Raw genomic sequence first — 19,560 nt, 5'->3', positions numbered from 1 at the left:
TAGGGTAAGGGTCTGCCTTTGGCACAGGTCGTGACCCCAGGGTCCTGGGATCGAGCCCCACATCAGGCTCCCTCCTCAGCAGGAAGTCTGCTTCTCCCTCTACACCTCCCCCCTGCTCATGATCTCTTTCATTCTCTCTCTCAAATAAATAATTTTTAAAAATATGTATATATTTATTTTATGGAAAAAATTAGTGCAGTTCATAGGGAACTGCAGTGAAGAGCGAGATACCCACAAAATCTTGAAAATAAGATAAGCAGATAAACTGAACCTTCCACAGAACCGAAGATTGTCAGTAAAGTGTATCTGTATGTAAAAAGCACAGTTCGCACTAGTCATCTGATTTTTATGTGTAAAGTCCAAGAAGTCTTTTTTCGGAATGTGACTGTAATTAAGAACCTTTAAGTCTAATTAACTGCACAGGCTGAAGAGAGAATGTGGGAGATGGGAAACAAGAGGAGCCAGAGAGCAAGAATTTGATATTTAGTCAGCACCCCAGACCTAGTGCATATGAATATTTCAGTAACTACAGATTGGCATTTTCATGGGGCAAGGGTATTTTTTTCTGTTCTCACCAGGACCCAAGTGAAATATTTCTTAGTTCTAGCTACCTCCCTTTGCTCTTATTCCATATTCATTATGCAGTCTTCTGATTGTTATTTGGTTTCTGAATAGATTTTCCTTTGAGAATTCCCTGGCTTGTACTCAAAACTATTCTTGTCCACTTAGTTTATGCATCTGCCTCTTGTGAACTGGATTCTTTTGAATCAAATCAATCACCGGGGATGGTGATAATACTGAGTTTTTGAGTTTACAAAGCTGAGGGCCAGAATCTAGCTGGTTACCCAGCTCACTCCATTCCAGCAGTCCCTATCTGAAAGTCCCTTACTGTTCTGGGAGGCACTGCTCAGATGGCCAGCAAGTAGGCTTAGACTTCTCATTCCTCGCTTTCTTTTAACCGCAACAGATAACAGGGTGTAACATTTTTGGCTGGGTAGGGCCTTGGCCTTGGCCTTTGTTGGCTAGAGGGAGATGTCACCCGTCCCTCAAAAATATCCATTTTCATCTGAGTGAAAAAACATCTTGGAAGAAAAGAACTAAGTAGTCTCCTCCTAGTGAGTCTGAAAGAAGTCTAAGGAACTGTCGTGGCCCTCAGTGAAAGAATGGTGAAAGACATGGAGGAATGATGGAAGAAAGGGGGTCCTTGGGAGAAAAGTCACAATAAAGGTGAGGGGAGTTTGAACTGGTGATTCAACACAGCAGGGTATGTTGGTGAAAGTTAGTGTTCTGGGCCCCAGTGGAGACTCTTGCTGGAACCCCCTGTGAACCAGGTCCTCTGGGTATTGCTTTGGGGAAAATAGCTCCATGTGTGAACTAAAAGAACTGTGACTCTGGGCCTATTTTGCTGTGGGCTTTCCCTATAAGGGGAAAGGGAGGTGAGATCAAGGTGAGGAACAAGGTGAAGAAAGGGAAATCAGCCCTCATGCCTCAGGGAACCACCTGGATGGATGAGCTCTAGGAAGAAGCCAAGTATGGCAGTGGCACTGGTACCTTCTTTCCCACTCTAAGGTAATTATCCACCCCTGCCATGCCACCCGCCCCCCAGTTAGCTTTTATTCATCTTCCGCTCTTGGACAGTTAGACCATTCTTTGGGGAGGGGCCACTGATCAAGCCTAAGATTGGCAAGAGATGACCATCTGATAGATATCAAGGGTGCGCAGGTAATGCTGAACCAAGAGAGAAACTAGAGGGATTATAATTCAAGTCAATTATAAGACCCTTTCTCTGTGCTCAGAACTGTCCTTAGTTTTATGATGAGGGTGGAGAGAGTACAAAAAATATTGGTATGGTTGCTACCCTCAGCGTCCTCAAAATGTACTTGGGGAGAACGAATGCACTCTTGAGAAACACATCAACTTTATAAAATTGCCAAAATGTGTGACATAGAACATGGTAAGTCCTAGAGGCACTGAGAGGAGAGAGGGCGCCCTGGGGGCCTGAGTGTGCTCACAAAATGTACATGATAAACTTGCATTTAAGCCACGGCCTGAAGAATGGTCAGATTTTGATCGGTGGAGAGGAGAAAGTCAGACATTAGAGATAGAGGGAATGACAGCAACAAAGGTGGGGGCAGGAAGGAACACGGTGTTGTCGCTGGATGGGTTGCTGGTCCCACAGGAGAGTAGAAAGACTAAAGCAGCGAGAGCAAAGCTCTATCAAGTGATAAATTTCTAGGGCAGAAGGCGTGGAGAATGACTGAGAAGCAAGACTGGAGGAGTAAGCTGTGTCAGGAGGTGGTTCTTCATGGAGCTCTCATGTGTCTACACATCCAAGCATTAAGAACTAACTTCCTTCAGGTTCTCTTTACAAGAATGTTTATAGAAGCCAATGGCCTTGGATGGGACACCTGGGCGGCTCAGTTGGTTAAGCATCTGCCTTTGGCTCAGGTCACGATCCCAGGGTCCTGGGATCGAGTCCTGCATTGAGCTCTTTGCTCAGCAAGGAACCTGCTTCTCCCTCTGCCTGCCGCTTCCCCTGCGTGTGTGCTCATTATCTCTCTCTCTGACAAATAAATAAATAAAATCTTAAAAAAACAACAAGAAGAAGAAGAAGCAGCCACTGCCAATGGCCTTGGAAAGCTAGAGACAGGGACTTCCCCTGGAGCAGATTTAATTACAGGATAGTAAAGGCAGAGATGTCTCCCTTCTGTCCTTGGACCAGATTTGTTGCCCTTCCAGGGTAATGGAGATATATTAGAGTTTTATCTCCTGTATTAATATAACTAAAGGATTTCATTCTAGAAGGATACAGTGAGGTCATAGGGTAAGGAAGAGGCCTGAAATAGCTTCTGTGGGAGCGTGCAAGAGAATAAACCACAAATGAGTAAAAGAACCAAGAATGCTTCTTTCTACACAGACCCAACCTATGGAGGAAGGGGGATGGCCATTTTCGGAATCTGCCCCTCCCAACCACTCAGTACCTTCGAGGGTCCTGGACCTACATAGGTTGAGCTCCATTGAGCCAGAGGCTGTGGGAGTCCCAAAGAGTTTTGTCTACCAAGAGGTCACAGGCCATGTATGCGGCTCCAAACCTCCCAGTCCTGCCTGGTCCAGTCTGTGAGACACTCAAATTGGTATGGACAAATGAGGCCTGCACCACAGCTGACTTTTGGGTCTAGGGATGCAGTCTGTACCTGGCGCCTCTTTGGTGGGCAGAGAGGTTTTAGTCAGGGTGAGGGTGGGGGAGGTAATCTCTGGTGTCTCTTGCCCTCCCCCTTGCTCTCCTTCCGGGGGGACATCAGTCTGGCCTGTGCTGCCTCAGAGCTCCCTCTAACCATGTCCACGCACCTCAGGAGTGCTGGGCCAGGCCAGTGGCTTCTTTCCAGAGACAAAGTCTGCTGCTCTCGAGAAACTTCCAGCTTCCCCCTCAAGAAGAGAACCAGGGTGATTCTATACAGACTAACAATATATTGAGTGCTCATAATGTGTCTGATGCTGTGATGCACTTAGCATGCATTATCTTATTTAATCTATTTAATAACTCCATAACCCTGTGCAGTAGGTACTTTTTTTTCCCCTTCAGGTAGGTACTTTTAATGTCCTCCTGTTCCACTTGGGGCCCATAAGGCTAAGAGAGGCCAAGTAACGTACTCAAGGTTGCACATCTCAGATTTGAGCCCACGTCATTTGACTCCTGAGCTTGTGTTCTTATCTGCTATCCTATACTGCCACCCTAGATTCCTGAAAATGTGCCTTTCCTGGTCATCCAGCCCAAGTAAGAACCACCCTAAGCATTAGTTAAATTGGTTCTGGTTCCCTATGCCCAACCCCCCCACCACATATTTGGCTATGAGATTGGGGTCTCTCTCTCCTCCTTTCTCTCCTTTCTCTCCCCTTCATTCTAGCACAAAATTTTTCTTGCGGAGGGGGGCTAGGCCATGCCAGAATCCCCTGACAATCAGGATGTATTTGTTTCAGGTGGAAGTGGATTCTGAGCTTGGATAATTATTGCCCCCTACAGAGTCAGGGGCAGTGGTCCCTCACTGCAGGGGCTGGAGGAGACTGTACTCATGGGCTCTGTGGTTCTGAATCTTCCAGAGCCTGCTGTGATGCCTTTCAAGGGAAGACTTTCAGAGTCTGTGAGCCCACAGTCCCTTGGGCCCTAGGGAGCAAAAACTTCAGACTGAGTTCTATCAGAAGACCCCTGTCTGGAATTGCGGGACCTGAGGCAGAGAAGATGCAGGGGTTTGTGTGCGGAAACATTGGTTAGGAGGCCATGAGTCCCTCCCTGAAGTTTGGAAGCTGTGGGTTTATTTTCTGAGGGTGTTCCTTGAGCAGAGACCACAGGACCCAGAGAGACGGCCACTGAGACCAGATGGTACAAAGCGTGCCCGGGGGGCTGAAGGCGGTTATTTGCACTCAGGCCCTGATTGCTCTTTGGGAGGAGGGAACATCATTGGCAAAAAGCCTAAGAAAGCAAAATCCTTGGAGGCCGGAAAGAGAGATGCTTTTAGTGGATTGGGGACTAGAGGTTGGCCAAGGTGGCTCCAGAGCCAGGGATTCCAGGAGATGATGCCTTTTCCAGAAAACTCCTGCTGGGCAAGAGTGAGAGTGAAGACTGAGTTACCCAAGGTGGGGCCGGAGTAGGGGTGGGGTTGGGCTAGAGGCTTGTTGACAGGTATAGGAAGCGTCCTTTCCACCCAATATCAGACTAAAGCCCATCTCAGGGTAGCTCAAGCCCTTTGCTAGACTCTCTGGGCTGCCCACCCTGACTGCTCCCTACAAAATCATTGCGTCTTCGGTTGGACTCTTTAACAATTGCTTCCACCTGTCTTGCTTCACTTTGCCTTATAGTATAATTAGGTTTTTCCCCATGAATTATACATTTTAAAGAGAATAAGCAGATTGTAATTATTTTTGTACTCTCACCCTATAGTGCCTGGTAGGCTATGTATACGTAGCAGTATCTGAGTAATGCTTGAATGAATGAATGCATGAGAACCAGGTGAGGGTGTGTGTGTGTGTGTGTGTGTGTGTGTGTGTGTGTGTGTGTGTGTGTGTGTTAAAGGTAGTTACTGCTGAAGGCAAGAAAACAATGAGAGAAGAGGTGGGATGGGGAGAAAAGAACCCGGGAAGCAAGTAAATAAATAATTGTAAATCACTGTAAAAAGTTATGATAATTGCTAATAATTATTGTGCGTTTACCATATATCAGGTATAGCAACTAACTGTCTCATGGGTATGTTTGAACCTGATGTTCACAACAGTCTTACAAGGTTGGTACCAGTGCTGTCCTTGTTTTACAGGTGATGAAGCCACGTCTCAGCCACATGACCGGTGAGTAGCAATACCTCAGGGCTTTTGGCCTGGAGAGTCCAGGCTGAACTAGGAAACCAGCTTGCTCTCCAGCCTCCCCTGTTGTTCTTCCTTATGGCCCCTGGACTTCTCTTTTGAGGCATTTTGTAGGCCTTTAATTTTTTTTTTAAGATTTTATTTATTTATTTGACAGAGAGAGAGAGATAGCGACAGCAGGAACACAAGCAGGGGGTAGTGGAAGAGGGAGAAGCAGGCTTCCCAAGGAACAGGGAGCCCGATGCGGGGCTCAATCCCAGGACCCTGGGATCATGACCTGAGCCGAAGGCAGACGCTTAACGACTGAGCCACCCAGGTGCCCAGCTTTTACTTTTTTAATGAGTTCTTTGAAATTATTTATTTATTAACTATCTTCACTGATGGAAAGTAAGCTGCAAGAAGGTAGGGATCTCTCTTTTCTTTTCTTTTCTTTTTTCTTTTCTTTAGTAGTTTCCACACCCAACATGGGGCTTGAACTCACGACCCTGAGATTGAGAATCAGATGCTCTGCCAACCAAGCCAGCCAGGCACCCCAATTTTCTATCTTTAGTTACATGCCTTGCCCTTAGAACTGCACCTGACACATAGTAAGCACTCAATAAATACATGCTTCCCAACTCACCGACAGAATGACGACTGCCTTTTAAAAATGACAGCCCCCAGGATTCTGTCAGCCCATCTTCCACCCTGCCTCTCAGGTTTACCTGCCTCACCTCTGCACTCTAGTCCTGCCCGTCAGTGCCATCCCCTCCTCAGCCTTAACCTAAAGCTGGACTCGTGGGCATTAAATGCAGGGCCAAGTTTTTGTCCCAGACGATCCGTGGACTCAGCAAATGCTGATCAGGTGACTGTCTCTCTCTGGCTTAGGATGGAAAGACGCCAGGAAAGATCGAAGCATCTACCCTGATGGGTTACACCAGGGCTTCTAGAAGGGATTTTGTGGCAGGAGGGAGGGGGGGAAGGAGATTGAGTGTCTCTGTGACTTGTGCAGGCAGCATGATGGATGAGCAGTGGAAAGCCCTTTTATGAAACATGCCAGGCCCTCTGCAATAGTATCCCTCCCAACAGCCCAGAATTATATTTCCCTGAAGACACACTCAGTTGTGCTCTGGATTTATATGTGGGTGGCAACCTCCTGGCTCCTCCTCGGCCCTCCCGAAGGAGGTCTGTCTACAGATCCCCCAGCAGAGGAAGAAGCAGATGAGAACGGAGGGAGGTTTGAACCCTCTTCCCAAGAGCCTTGGTGCTTCCTGGAAATGGACAGCCCTTTAAGAGTTCCCTGACTTGTGCGGGTCATACTTTCTCGCCAGCCTACCAGTTTTCAGTTTGGGTACACAGTGAAGATTTATTTTCTCTCTCTCTCTCTCAAAAAGTGGCTGAGCCTCTGATGCTCGGCACTCAGGTTCTCCTGTGCAGAGAGAATGGGTGGGCGGGTAGTTCGGAGTATCTGGAATCATGTATCTCTCCCGTGGCTGTAAACAACCGGGAGTCCCCCAGCACATTACCAAATACAGTAGAAAGGAGTCAGTGGACCACGCACCGACCCTGGCAACATCCAGCCGGGATGCAGAAGTCAGATATGTGCTTGAGCAGGGCATGCTTGGAGTTGGCCTGTTCCTGACTGCCCCACCCCCCACCCCCATGGCCCCGTCTCTGCTTTTCTGGCTCTCCTGTGGCTCTGATCAGCTTCTTCCAGCCTCTACATTTTTGTATCTTTTTCTCATTGCGTGGCCCCCTTGTCTTTAAAAGGCTAAATGCTCTGTACTAAATTTGGTCACACAGAGCTCCAAGATTCCCTGGAATGTCCTCAAGTTTCAAACAGTTCTGACAGCGAGGCAGGCCCGCCCCCTGTGTGGGGATTGGCTTCTCCTTTCAGGGCCAGGCTGTTGTCAAGTCTTATTGGCCGCCGGTTAGACCAGCCAGGGTCCACTAGCCCTGGGCTTGGGAGCTAGCTTGCAGTTAACACTTGGGCACCTGTGGCTCTGCAGGGCAGGGCAGCGGAGTCACGTCCTCAATCAGCTGGGGGTCTGCTCCCAAGCCCACTCTGCTCCACCCAGACTAGCTTGTGCCCCCCCCCAGGCCTCCCGTAGCCCCCCCCCCCGCCCCCGCAAGAGCCACAGCTCACTTTGCCAAGATGTCCAAGGTAGCCAAGTATCGCCGGCAGGTGAGTGAAGACCCCGACATCGACAGCCTGCTGTCCACCCTGTCTCCCGAGGAGATGGAGGAGCTAGAGAAGGAGCTGGATGTGGTGGATCCGGACGGGAGCATTCCCGTGGGCCTGCGGCAGAGAAACCAAACGGAGAAGCAGTCCGTGGGCACGTACAACCGGGAAGCCATGCTCAACTTCTGTGAAAAGGAGACCAAGAAACTTATTCAGAGGGAGATGTGCGTGGATGTGAGTGAGCAATATGCTAGAGGGAAGGGGGGAGGGCAAGGAGGGGAGGGAGACCCGAACTCGTGACTAGGATGCTTCTCTCCTCAGAGGAAAAGGTCTCGTTGGCAAAAGATGAAACGCTTCAGAACCGATTACCATCTGCTGAGCGGGCAGTGTGAACCTCTTACCCCTAATTTCTGTTATAAAGCACAAGTTGGCTCTGTCGGGAGAACTCAGCATCCCACAGTGGCAGATAGGGCTGCTAGAATGGGAGCTGGAGAATGCCCTTGAAGCGTTCATTGTCAAGTTGATTCTGTACTTGTTCCCCCCTGCGCTTTTTTTCCCCTGCACACTCATTTCACCCGTTGTGGGGAGGAGGTAGAGGATAGAATGATGCTTGCAGTCTCTTGGCAGCCACCCCCAGAAAAGGAAGTCAGGCCTCCTTGCGGAACTGCTCATTTTGAAGCCCTCTGGCCCTGTGGGCACCTCGTGGCACGCGGACCATTTGAGGAGGCTCAGGGGCAGATGGGCTTCCCAAAGGAATGGGAGTCAGGGGTCAGGGGTCTGTGAGGTGGGAAATGCATCTTCACCTGATGGCTTCAGTTTCCCTCCCAGGGAAGCTGGGGTTTGCACTTCCTAGAGGAGCATCTTGAGGGAGTATCCCCTCCTTTTGGTCATACAAGCCAGCAAGGTCCCTTTGCTAGGGGCATAAAGATAGTCCCCAGCAGGGTTTTGCCTTGAGGAGGGGACAGAGGAGGGGCCGGTCAAGGAGGGCCATTTTGGAAACATCTGCTGACTTCTAGGATGGGCTTAAGCAAGACCTGTTTTTTGTTTTCCTGGCTTGGCACGGAGGAGTCCTTTATTCATCATGTGTTCATATGTGAGTTTTCTTGGGACAAACTAGGCTAGCCTCCACCTGAGCGTGACTCGTAGAGCCCCTTGTCCACTGTAGAGAGGGGTTAGTGGGGAAACTGTCCTCTGTCTGTGAGCCGGTTCTTACTGGCCACGTCTCTTGTCCTTGTGGATTCTTGCATGAGGAAGTTCAGTCTCAGTTCTTGTCCTTTGTTTTACTTCTGTGGAAACCAAGACCCAGCGCTTCACATGATGTGTTCATTCTCCCAAAGGAAATGAGAAAGGCCATAGTATCTCCTGGAATTTCTGTGACATGTCTGGCTGGGTCGGAGATTGTGCCGGACACTAGTCAAGGAGCACGTTTGCGGACAGAGCCCTGGCTCCTTGAGTGAAGGGGTGGGGGAAGGAGGGATGCAGGAAAGTGAGGTAGAGGAGCTGGACCTCTGTCTCCACCCCTACCACCCTGGGCCCATGTTCAAGGCTTCCCCCAGAAGTTGGGGGTGAGGGGAGTCAGAAGGCTCAGAAATTCATTACCCTGTGCGCAAGGTGATCGCCACTCGGATAATGATGAAAGGATACTAGAACATTTATGGAAAAGATGAGAGGATATAGGGCACTCCCTGTGAGGGCCGGGTACTTCAAGACAGCTAACAGGACATCTTAGGGAAAGCCACGCAGCATGCCCAAGGCTTTGGCATCTCTGTAAATCCCCTGCTTGGACCCCCGACTTTCACTCTGCAGCCCAGCCCTGCTCTTGCCTCACTGCTAGTCCCCAGAGCCCGTGCCCAGTGGCTTCTGGTATGCAGAAGGGTAGTCCTGAGGCTAAAGGCAAATGCAGAACATTCTTAATCCCCAAGCAAGATGCTTAGGCTATGGAGAGTGTGAGGGACTCTCAGGCTCCTTGGAAATTGCATTCTCAAGAGGCTTTGTCCTCAGCCAACTGAAACCATGGCAAGCCTCGCCTTCCTGGTCCCACCCCCTCACCCCTGCCAGGTGCACGCTTGTTTCTGCAGACAGAGTCCGAGTCAGGGAATGGAGGGTGTGTGTGTGTGTGTGTGTGTGTGTGTGTGTGTGTACACCTTCAGCATGAGAAGAGGGCGTCAGGGCCATTTTTCCCTTGGAGGGATAGGCTGTCTCCGTTCTTCCTCATCCAGTCCAAGGGCATATGTCGGCAGAGTGCCTGGGTGGAGTTCTGGGTGATCCCGAGCCATGAGCAGAAGTCATCTCTGTAAGTCTGGATGAATGGCAATGAACCCTACGAAGTGACTTCTTTAGCACCATTAGCAAGCTAGTAAGTGTGGGATTAAGAACTTGTTTAAGGGTGCCTGGGTGGCTCAGTTGGTTAAGCGACTGCCTTCGGCTCAGGTCATGATCCTGGAGTCCCGGGATCGAGTCCCGCATCGGCCTCCCTGCTCAGCGGGGAGTCTGCTTCTCCCTCTGACCTTCTTCCCTCTCATGCTCTCTCTCTACCATTCTCTCTCTCTCTCAATAAATAAATAAAAATCTATAAAAAAAAAAAAAGAACTTGTTTAAGTGCCAGGAAAGCCTGGTTTGAGTACCAGCGTCTCTTCTGAATAGTATAAATAAGTAACTTACAAGTTACCCAGTCGCCTCCCTTCCCTCAGCTACACAGTATCCAGCCCGTAGGATTTTTGTAAAAAACGGAGAGGACAATAGTGAAAAGCACTTAGCACAGGACTTGGCTTATAATAAATGCACAATAAATGGCAGCTATGCAATTATTAATTCATTGCTGTCTCCCCCTGCCCAGCCCCTCCCTTCCCTCAGTCCTCTGAGGGCTGAGCAAGCCAAGCCTGTCTGCTCAACTTAGGGGTCAAAGTAAACAATAAACAAAGGAACCCTGGATGCACAGGCTGGGGGGCCTTTGACACCACAGACACAGAGCAACTCCAGGCCGCTAGACTGGCAGTAGCTCTCACGGCTAGCGGCATTTGCTCCCTGTAAGGAACTGACTGGAAGTTAGTCAAAACAGTAACTCGACTCTGGGAAGTGCAGCAAGGTGACCATTTACTGAGAATCTTCTGTAGGTGAAGCATATTCACCTCTTCCTTTATTTAAACCTCACACTTCTTGGGAGATAGGTACGTTTATCGCCATGATACAGAGCAGAAAATTGAGGCTCAGAGAAGTTGAGTAAGTGCCCTAAGTTCACACAGCAACAAGTACCTCCCCACCACCCCAGGCTTTAAGGACAATGCTTCCTTCTCTCTGCCTCACCAGGGTACAAAAAAGGGCAGTCGTGCTAGCCCCCATCCTGAGGAGTTTATCATCTAATTAGGATCACAAGACACACATGTACAGAACCCCCACGGAGGTGTGACGGGGCTCAGACCACAAAGTCCTATGTTGCCGTAGGAGCAGCAGGTTATCACATCGTCCAGCCTGGCTGAATGCTCGTCCCTGCCCCCAGGACTGGGAACATAAATAGTAAAACCAAGCGTGGCCTCGGGATTCAAACTCTTAGAATCAAGTGTGGATTGGGGAAGTAAGTCCTGCCAAGATATTGGATGGCATTAGGAATTTTTGTTAATTCCTTTTGGGTGGGATAACGGTATTATGGATATACCTTTTAAAGGATCCTTGCCTTTTAGACACAAATCCTGAAATATTTATGGGGAAAACTGATAGGATTAGGGCATTTGCTTTAAAATAATGTGGGCAAGGGGAGTGGTAGGGGGATAGATGAACTAATATTGTCCACCAGTTGATAATTGTGGAAGCTGGGCGATGGGTCTGCACGTGTGCCCATTACATGGTTCTCTCTACTTTTGTGTGTATGCTTGACATTTTCCGTAACAAAAGGTTGGTTTGTTTTTTTTGACAGAAACTGAGAGTGGAGGCAGGCCGGGTTTGGGTCTTAAGTTCTGGTTTCTCCGGGGGAGGAGGAGTCCCAAGGTTCATACTCTGGCTATCGTGCTGGGTGGGTGTAGACTGGGCAAGGGGCCTCGGGCAGCACCTCCCACACTGGATAGAATACTCCAGGGCTGTCCTAGATTGGTTTACCCCCTGCTTCATGAATACTCCTCTCCCCAACCCACCCCTGTGCCTCCTTCAAGGTCTCAGGCACCACTTCCTCCGTGTAGTCTTCCCTGACTGCCGGGCAAGCGTAGGAAGTGTAGGAACCATGTCTGATCTGAGCACTCCAGTGCCGCTCTGGACCAACCCCATCCTGTTTTCTTACCTGTCTTCCTCACCAGCTTGTGTGATTCTGGTGGACAAGTACTAACATAGGGCCCAGCACAGAGGTGGGCCCTCAGGCTCTGTTGGTTGAATGAAATGTTAGGAGGGGGAGGTGGGGCTTGGCAGAGCTGACCCCTGGCTTCCCTCCCTCCCTTTAAAGGCACAGACCTCTCAGCCTGTGTGTTCCATCCTAGTCCTTCTGGGACTCTCCTTCTGCCCAGGTAGAAGACAAGGCCCCCCCTGGGCAGGTGTGTGGCCAACAGTTGAGTGAAACCCTTGTGCTTGGCTCAGGTTTCAGGAACCTGATCCCAGCAGGTCAACTCATGTGTTCTCTTTCCTTCCCCAGTGGGAAAGAAAATCTCCAGCCTGCCTCCCCTGTCCTTCTCCCTGGTGTTACCAGGGGCTGGGGATTAGCACCTCCACCCAGCCAGAAGCAGGGGCAGCTGAACTGGGGGGTGGAGGAAGCTCTTTTAGGTTCTCCCTTGAGAAGCTAACCAGAAGCACCCCACTAGCCAGTCACCCAGCCTCCTGACCTTCCCCTCAGGTCTCTGGCTCACCCAGCCTAGCGGGTGCCCTCCCCTACCAGGCCCAGCTCATGGCCCAGTGTCCATGGCTTCTCTACTGGGAGGGGGATGCCAGGCAGGCCCGAGGCGGGCAGCACAACCCTCTGATTACCCTTTGCAGAGGGCTGGGCCCTATCAGGAGTGCCCTGGGCAGCACGGCTCAACGATTAAGGAGATTAACCCCGACTGGTACACACCCAAAATAGCCCTGGAGCCTGGGGTGGAGAGGGCAGAAGAGGTGAGGGGGGCCTGTAGACCTAGGGAGGCAACAGCAGATACCCAGTCAGGGTTAGACAAGTTTAAAAATCTTTCCCTGGAGTCTGAAAGGTGCCTCCATCCAGAGTTTAAAAAACTAGTTAACCAGCTTCTTAAACTAGGTGGTGGGATCCACAGGTGTTTGTTTTCAGTGTTGCTCTTACTCATATTTCATACATTTTCTTCTGTGTGTATAGACCATCCAATTGGATGGATTTTAAGCGGCAAGTCCCCAGCGCCTGCTCCCCACCCCCTTGGCACCGCCCCTGGTGCTCGACTTTTCTCAGCAGGACCGCAGGGAGAAGAGCTTGGGTGGATGGGACATGTGGCCAGAGGGAGGCAGGCCAGATGGGACCAAGGAGGAGATGTAAACCTGAGATGTCCCCACAGCGAGCGGGAGATGCAGATGGTCAGGGCATGGGTATGAGCCCCACTGACCAAGGGCGTCTGGTAGGCTGGGGGCTTCAGGTCCCCACACCAACGCAGGAAGAGGCCTGTCTGAGCAGACACCCAGAGTGGAGACAAAATCCTCATCTAACCTGGCTACCCTCCCTCAGCCTCTCTTTCTCCCCAAGAGACTCTGGAGGACCTGTATCAGACGGCGTCCGCATACCAGAGCTGGCCCACAGCAGGCAGAGCCCGGAGGAAGGGCACTGGGAGAGCTACCGAAGACAGAGGGGTCAAGGGCGCTGTCCTTGGAGATCTACAGTCTACATGCATAAAGTCTATACACACACACACTGCAGTGACAGCAAAAAAAAACAATGACTGTGGGGCGGGGCAAGAGAAGCCGACATTCGTACGTCTGCCAAGTTGGATAAACAAGAATATCCTGGACCGTAATACACAGTCCTTTCCAGATCAGGCTGTGCTTTCTTTTTTATTAGATCTCTTTTGGCATGACCAGCAAAGAAAGAAGGGGTCTGGATTCAGAGCCTCAGTTCCCCTAAAGGGGTCCCTTAGACCCGGGCCATGTGGGGAATAGAAAGCCTGTAGGGGTTTGGAACCAAACAGGACCAGGTGTGATTCTGCTTCTGCCCCCGTCAGAGCTGGTGAGCATGTTACCTGAGGAAGAGGAAGAACTTTCCTGAGTACCTTCTGGACTCAGAGGCGTTATTAATGCTATCTCGTTAACATATAGCTGCTGGAGGCCCCATTGCTTTACTGTCAAGTGGGAAGATGACCTCAATCTTGAAGGGTTATTGTGAGGATTAAATTGGCTGAGGTACTGAAAGTGTCTGGCCCATCGTGAGGAACTTCTCCTCCCCGAGGTTCCTCGGACATTATACCTGTGAGGTTAAAAGACAATCTGTCAGCAGGATTGAGGGAATGGCAGAAAGGGAGGGAGAGCATGGGAGAAAGAGAGGCAAGGAGCTAGCTTAAGGAAAAAGGCAGGCTTATTTACTGACTTCCCGCCTGGCCCCCTTCTCTCGATTTCTTTGAGCCTAATTTATTTCATGCCCCAGGCTCAGTGGCCTGCACTGGGTGACTGGGTTGGAAACACTTCAGAGGTGGGGTAAAGGGCGATTGGGAGGAGGGCTGGGGACTAGTGAATTCTTGTCTGCAACTTCCAGGAACTTAGAAAAGCCTAGGCTGCTTTGGACCAATTGGGCTCCACCCGTCTCTGGGGTCAGCTGTAGAAACGACCAGACCAGCAGGGATGGCAGGGTGCTGCTTAGGACAGCTAGGCCTCCCGCACCCACACGCCTCCACCCCCTCATCTGACTGCCCTCGTGGAGGACCCTCGGGCTCTGCAGGTGCACACATCCCCAGCCCTGACCGTCGGATCAGGCCGGCAGAGCCCCCCCTTCCCCGCCAGGTGGAACATCCTGGGTGGGGCGGGGCAGAACTTCCAGTGAAGCCCTGGCGGCGGAATGTATTGAGTTAGTGCTGGGCATGTATTGAGTTAGTGCTGAGCGCAGTGTCTTTGGAGGCCAGCTAGACCTGGATGTCGATCCTGCTCTGCTGGTGGCCGGCTGTGTAACCCGAACAAATTACTTTACCTCTCTGAGCCGGAGTTTCCCCATCTTTAAAATGGAAATAACACCTAGTCATAGGAGAGTTGTGAGCATTAAGCAAAATAACATCTGTAAAGCAGGTCGCAGAGTGCCGGGCTGGAAACCTGGTAGTGAGGGCTAAACCCTAAATTTGCATTTCATCCCCTTCCTTCACTGCCCTTCCCTCCACCCCCCCTTCTCAGCATCCTTTTCCTAGGCAGGTTTCAGGAATTATGTTTTGTATCTACAAGCAGGGAGGAGGACTCCATTAAATCATTAATTCCCCAGCTGTTTAGGAAGTTTCCATCACATTAGGTGCTTCTGAATGCTGGCACAGAGTAGTGAATGAGAGACCGGGTCCCCGCTCTCGTGGCGCTTCTATTCTAATGGGTGAGACTGAGAATACATGTACTTAAATAGATAGGTCACATAGAACGCATGCACATCACATATAACGTATATGTCACATACACATAAAGGAGAAGAATGCACTTTCAAGAGAAGGTCTATGACGATTTCCTCTAAGGTGGTCAGGGAAGACACTGCCACAGGGATGACAAGCTCAGAGCCTGGAACGGACCGAAGGAGCCAGCCAGTGGGAAGGTCTGAAGAAAGCTTTCCAAGCAGAGGGCACAGCACACAGAAAGGCCTGGGGAGGGGAGCAGGTTTAGTATGTCTGAGGAAAAGCCGGGCCAGTGTAACTGGAGCAGAGCGAGCCAGGGGTGGGGGTGGGGGGTTTGGAGGAGATCAGGCCCCAGAAGTCAGCGGGACTCACATAATGCACGACCTTATAGTGCAGCAGAGGGAGTTTGGATTTTTATTCCAAGTGTGGTGAGACGTCATTGGAAGGTTGTGAGCAGGGGAGAGAGGTGATCTGATCTAGGTTTTTAAAAGGATCCATCATCACTCTGCCAGCATTCAGATGAATAGATGGTAGGAGGGCAAGCCTGGGGGAGAAGGGGGCCCAGCTAGAAGGGTGTGCAGTAGCTCAGGCAAGAGGCCCAGGGTGACCGGAGGAGAAGTGCTCAGATTTAGGAAAGACCTCCAAGGTAGCACAGACAGGACTGGCTGACTCACCAGGGAAAAGAGAGGAGTGGGGGGCCCAGGCCTGCCTGAGCTATTGGCTAGATTTGATGCCATTTACTGAGGTAGGAAACAACAGAAGAGGAGTGGTTTTGAGGAGATCAAGAACTGTGATCTGAACAAGTTCATGATGCTTGGTCGACATCAAAGAGCAAGTGTCGGATTGACTGGGCACATACAAGTCGGGAGCTCAGTGGGGTGGTGGGGCTGGAGATTCCATCTGGGAGCCATTAGTATATAAATGATACTTAAAACCATGATCCTGGAAGAGATTATGTAGGGAGGAGCTGTGGATGAAGAGCAGAGGGCCAAGGACCATGCCCTCCATTACCCCAACATTTAAACATTGGAAGAGGAGAAGGGGGCCAATGAAGGGGACTGAGAGAGGTGGGCAGAAGCTCAGAGCAGCTTCACAAAAGCAAGTGGAGTGGGGCCTTATAGGAGGAGAGAGTCTCCACTGTTTCTGTTCTTGCTGAGAGGTCTGATAAGGTAAGAACAGAGAATCGACTGTAGTAACTGGAAAGATGGAAGCCGCTGAGACCTTGACAAGATTGGGGTCACTGCAGTGAAGAGTGGACTCGAGAGAGAATGGTCCGTGAGGACTGGAGATAGAGAATACAGACAGGTGTCTTCGGGTTTTTTTTCCCAGTTTTGTTCTAATGGGAAGCAAAGAAGCAGGGCGGCAGCTGGAAGTAAATGTGGAATCAAAGGGGAATTTTTTTTTTTTAAGATGGAATATGATAGCATGTTTATATACTAAGGGGGTTGGTTCAGTAGAGAGGGAACCCTCGATGGCACTGGAAAAAGCAGGGAAAGAGATGGAATGCACTGGAGTGGAGGGGTTGGCCTTGGCAGAAGGCGGTCACCTCTGCTCCTGGGAAGGAAGACAGTGGAGACAGGCAAGGATGCAGGCAGGTTGCTAAATGTGGTCAGGGGGAGAGGAGGTTGGTCTGGTCTGTGTTGACACATGCACGGTGCTGCTCCAGGAGGATCCCCCCGGCGGCCGGACACGGGCTGGACTGAAGTGGGGAGAAACTGACAAGGCTGTGACCGTAGTCAGAGGTTAAACGTCAGGTTGCAAGAAAACTGCTCAGTGCTCCCTGGGTGGGGTAGAGAAAACACGAAAACACTTCCGGATCGTACATCTGGCACGTGAACAGTCAACAGACAATAGCCAGCTCCAGAGCTCCTTGAAAATCCAGTCGATTTTCACCTCCAGTGCATCCATCTTCTGTCCCCAAGGCCACCTGTGCCCAAGAAGAAGGAGGGAGGGCACAGGTCCCTTCCCAGCACACAGCTGACGGCCCTGGGTTTGCAAGGCAAGTCAGGGGGGCACCTGGGGCTCACTCCTGGCTTGACTGTCTCCTAGCTGCGTGGCCTCAGACAAATATTGAACATTTATAAGCTTTACTTTCTTTTCGCTGTGTTCTTTAATGCCTTTTCTGAGTCTCATTTTGTACTTGACAATAATGGATTTTTTTCTAACACCTTGTTTTTATTGAAATATAAAACACATACAGAAAAGTGTCCAAAACACAAATGTAGAGTGTCATGAATTCTCACAAAGGTGAGGATTCTCACAAGTTGGGAGCTCAGTGGGGTGGTGGGGCTGGAGAGTCCATGTGGGAGCCATTAGTATATAAATGATAGTTAAAACCATGGGCCTGGAAGAGATCACGCAGGGAGAAGTTGTGGATGAAGAGCAGAGGGCCAAGGACCATGCCCTCCACTACCCCAACATTTAGGCATCAGAAGAAGAGAAGGGGGCCAATGAAGGAGACTGAGAGAGAGAATAAGAAGGAGAATGTTGCCAGCACTGCGGGCCCCCCACCCACCCTCTGCTTCCTCTCCAGCTCTACCCCCTTCCTCCCTGCCACAGGAACCCCTACCCTGACTCCAACCCCATAGGTTAGTCTTGCCTGTTTCTAAATTTTATTTATATATATATATACATATATATATATATAAAATCATAAAGTAGGTGTTCTTTTGTATTCTACTTTTTTTTAAGATTTTATTTCTCTGACAGAGAGTGAGAGAGAACACAAGCAGGGGGAGCAGCAAGTAGAGAGAGAGGGAGAAGCAGACTCCCCGCTGAGCAGGGAGCCCAGGATCACAACCTGAGCTGAAGGCAGACACTCAACCGACTGAGTCACCCAGGCCCCCCGATAATTGTTTTTACTTTTTATTTATGTATTTATTTATTTTTGATAATTGTTCTTTTTAAAGATTTTATTTATTTATTTGACAGAGAGAAACACAGCGAGAGAGGGAACACAAGCAGGGGCAGTGGGAGAGGGAGAAGCAGGCTTCCCGCCGAGCAGGGAGCCCGATGTGGGACTTGATCCCAGGATCCCGGAATCATGACCTGAGCCGAACACAGACGCTTACCTGACTGAGCCACCCAGGCACCCCGTATTCTGCTTCTCTCACTCAGCTTTATGTTAGCGATATTCAACCACATTGTCTGCAGCCTTTTTTCCGCTCTCACCGCTGTAGAGTATTCCATGAGTGTTTCATTGTATGAACATGCCATCATCTATGTATTCATTTCACTGTTAATGGACTTTGGGTTGTTTTACAGTTTGGGGCTATTATAAACAATGCTCCTGTGAACATTTTTGTACATCTTTTGGTGCACTTATGACTTCATTTGTGCTGGGTATGTACCTAGGAGTGGAATTGCTGGGTCATAGAAAATGCAGAGTGAACTTTTCATTTCTTCACCTGCAAATAACAATGATACTGCCTAATTTGAAGAGTACAAAAGTTCGAAGAAGTGCATGACAGTGATTTGCAAACAGTAGGCATATCATAAAGTGGGGGCCACCATCATCATTTCTAATGGTGTCCATCTTTGGGAGCAACTAGAGTGCTGTCGAGTCCTTTGGCCATATCCTGCCGGCTGTCCTGCTGAGCCCTACTATTAAGATTTGCCCTTCGGGGCGCCTGGCTGGCTCAGTGGGTTAAGCGTCTGACTTCAGCTCATGTCATGATCCCGGGGTCTTGGGATAAAGCCCCACACCGGGTTCGCCACTCTCTCATCTCGTGGAAAAGATGTCCCTCTTCCTGTCCCAGGCTGATGCCCCCACCCACTTTTCGCTCCTGTCTTCTCAGGAACATTTGCTCCTGTAAACATCTGTTTTCTCTCAGACTCTCTCTCTCTCTCTCTCTCTTTCCCCTTCAACTGTCCTTCCCCCTGGCTCTTTCTCTCTAGTTCCCACCTTCTGTCGTTTCCTTCATAGTGAAGCTGCAGGGAATCGGATCTACACTCGCTCTCACACCACCCGCCCCTGCACTGACTCAACCTCCATCAGGTCTCTGCGGACCTCCTCGTTGTGCACCCAGGGGATGCTTTCTTAGTCCCTACCCTGTTTGTTTACTCTGTGGTATTCCACCACTTTCTCCTTCTCGAAATACTTCCCTTGGGGCCAAGACACCACACTCAGCTACCTGGCTTTCTTTCTCTCTCTAGCTGTTCCTTCCTTGTCTCCTCTGAGAGCAGCCCGTCCTCTGAACGCCTCACTATTGTTGTTTTTCAGGGCCCTGCCCTCCCGAGGCCGTCTTCGTGGGTACCCTCATCCAACCCCACGGTTTCAGCTACCACGCATATGCTCTGTCTCAATCTCTCGCCTAGATCTCTATTAGAGTTCTAGATCATTCACTTGCTTTTTGGACCCCTCAAGTGTCTCAGATTCAACGAGTCTAAAAATAAATTAATCACAGTCACCCCACCCCAACCCCCCAGCCTGCCTTTCCTCCTGCATTCTACACTGGGGTAAATGGAAGCACACCTAGGTCAGAACTCTGGGCCCTCTCGGTGTTCCCAGACTCTCCCAGTGATGGAACCCTATTGCCTCTACCTGTGCCACCCCTCTCGGCT

General features: G+C 50.1%; 1 protein-coding gene across 1 annotated transcript in view; it reads left to right on the top strand.

Moving 5' to 3' along the window:
* The first annotated feature begins 7,300 nt into the window (after nucleotides 1–7,300).
* LMOD1 (leiomodin 1) overlaps nucleotides 7,301–19,560 on the top strand; it is a 39,757-nt gene continuing 27,497 nt past the window's right edge. The window contains exon 1 of the mRNA XM_025855065.2: nucleotides 7,301–7,747. Coding sequence (XP_025710850.1) covers nucleotides 7,487–7,747 — 261 coding nt within the window. The 5' untranslated portion in view covers nucleotides 7,301–7,486. The remainder of the gene's footprint in view (nucleotides 7,748–19,560) is intronic.

The sequence above is a fragment of the Callorhinus ursinus genome, unplaced genomic scaffold (assembly GCF_003265705.2).
Source record: "Callorhinus ursinus isolate GAN/ISIS: 27379988/994484 unplaced genomic scaffold, GSC_fseal_2.0 scaffold57, whole genome shotgun sequence".
Lineage (NCBI taxonomy): Eukaryota > Metazoa > Chordata > Mammalia > Carnivora > Otariidae > Callorhinus > Callorhinus ursinus.
The sequence above is the reverse complement of the archived record's forward strand: the minus strand, read 5'-3'. Positions and strand labels throughout refer to the sequence as shown.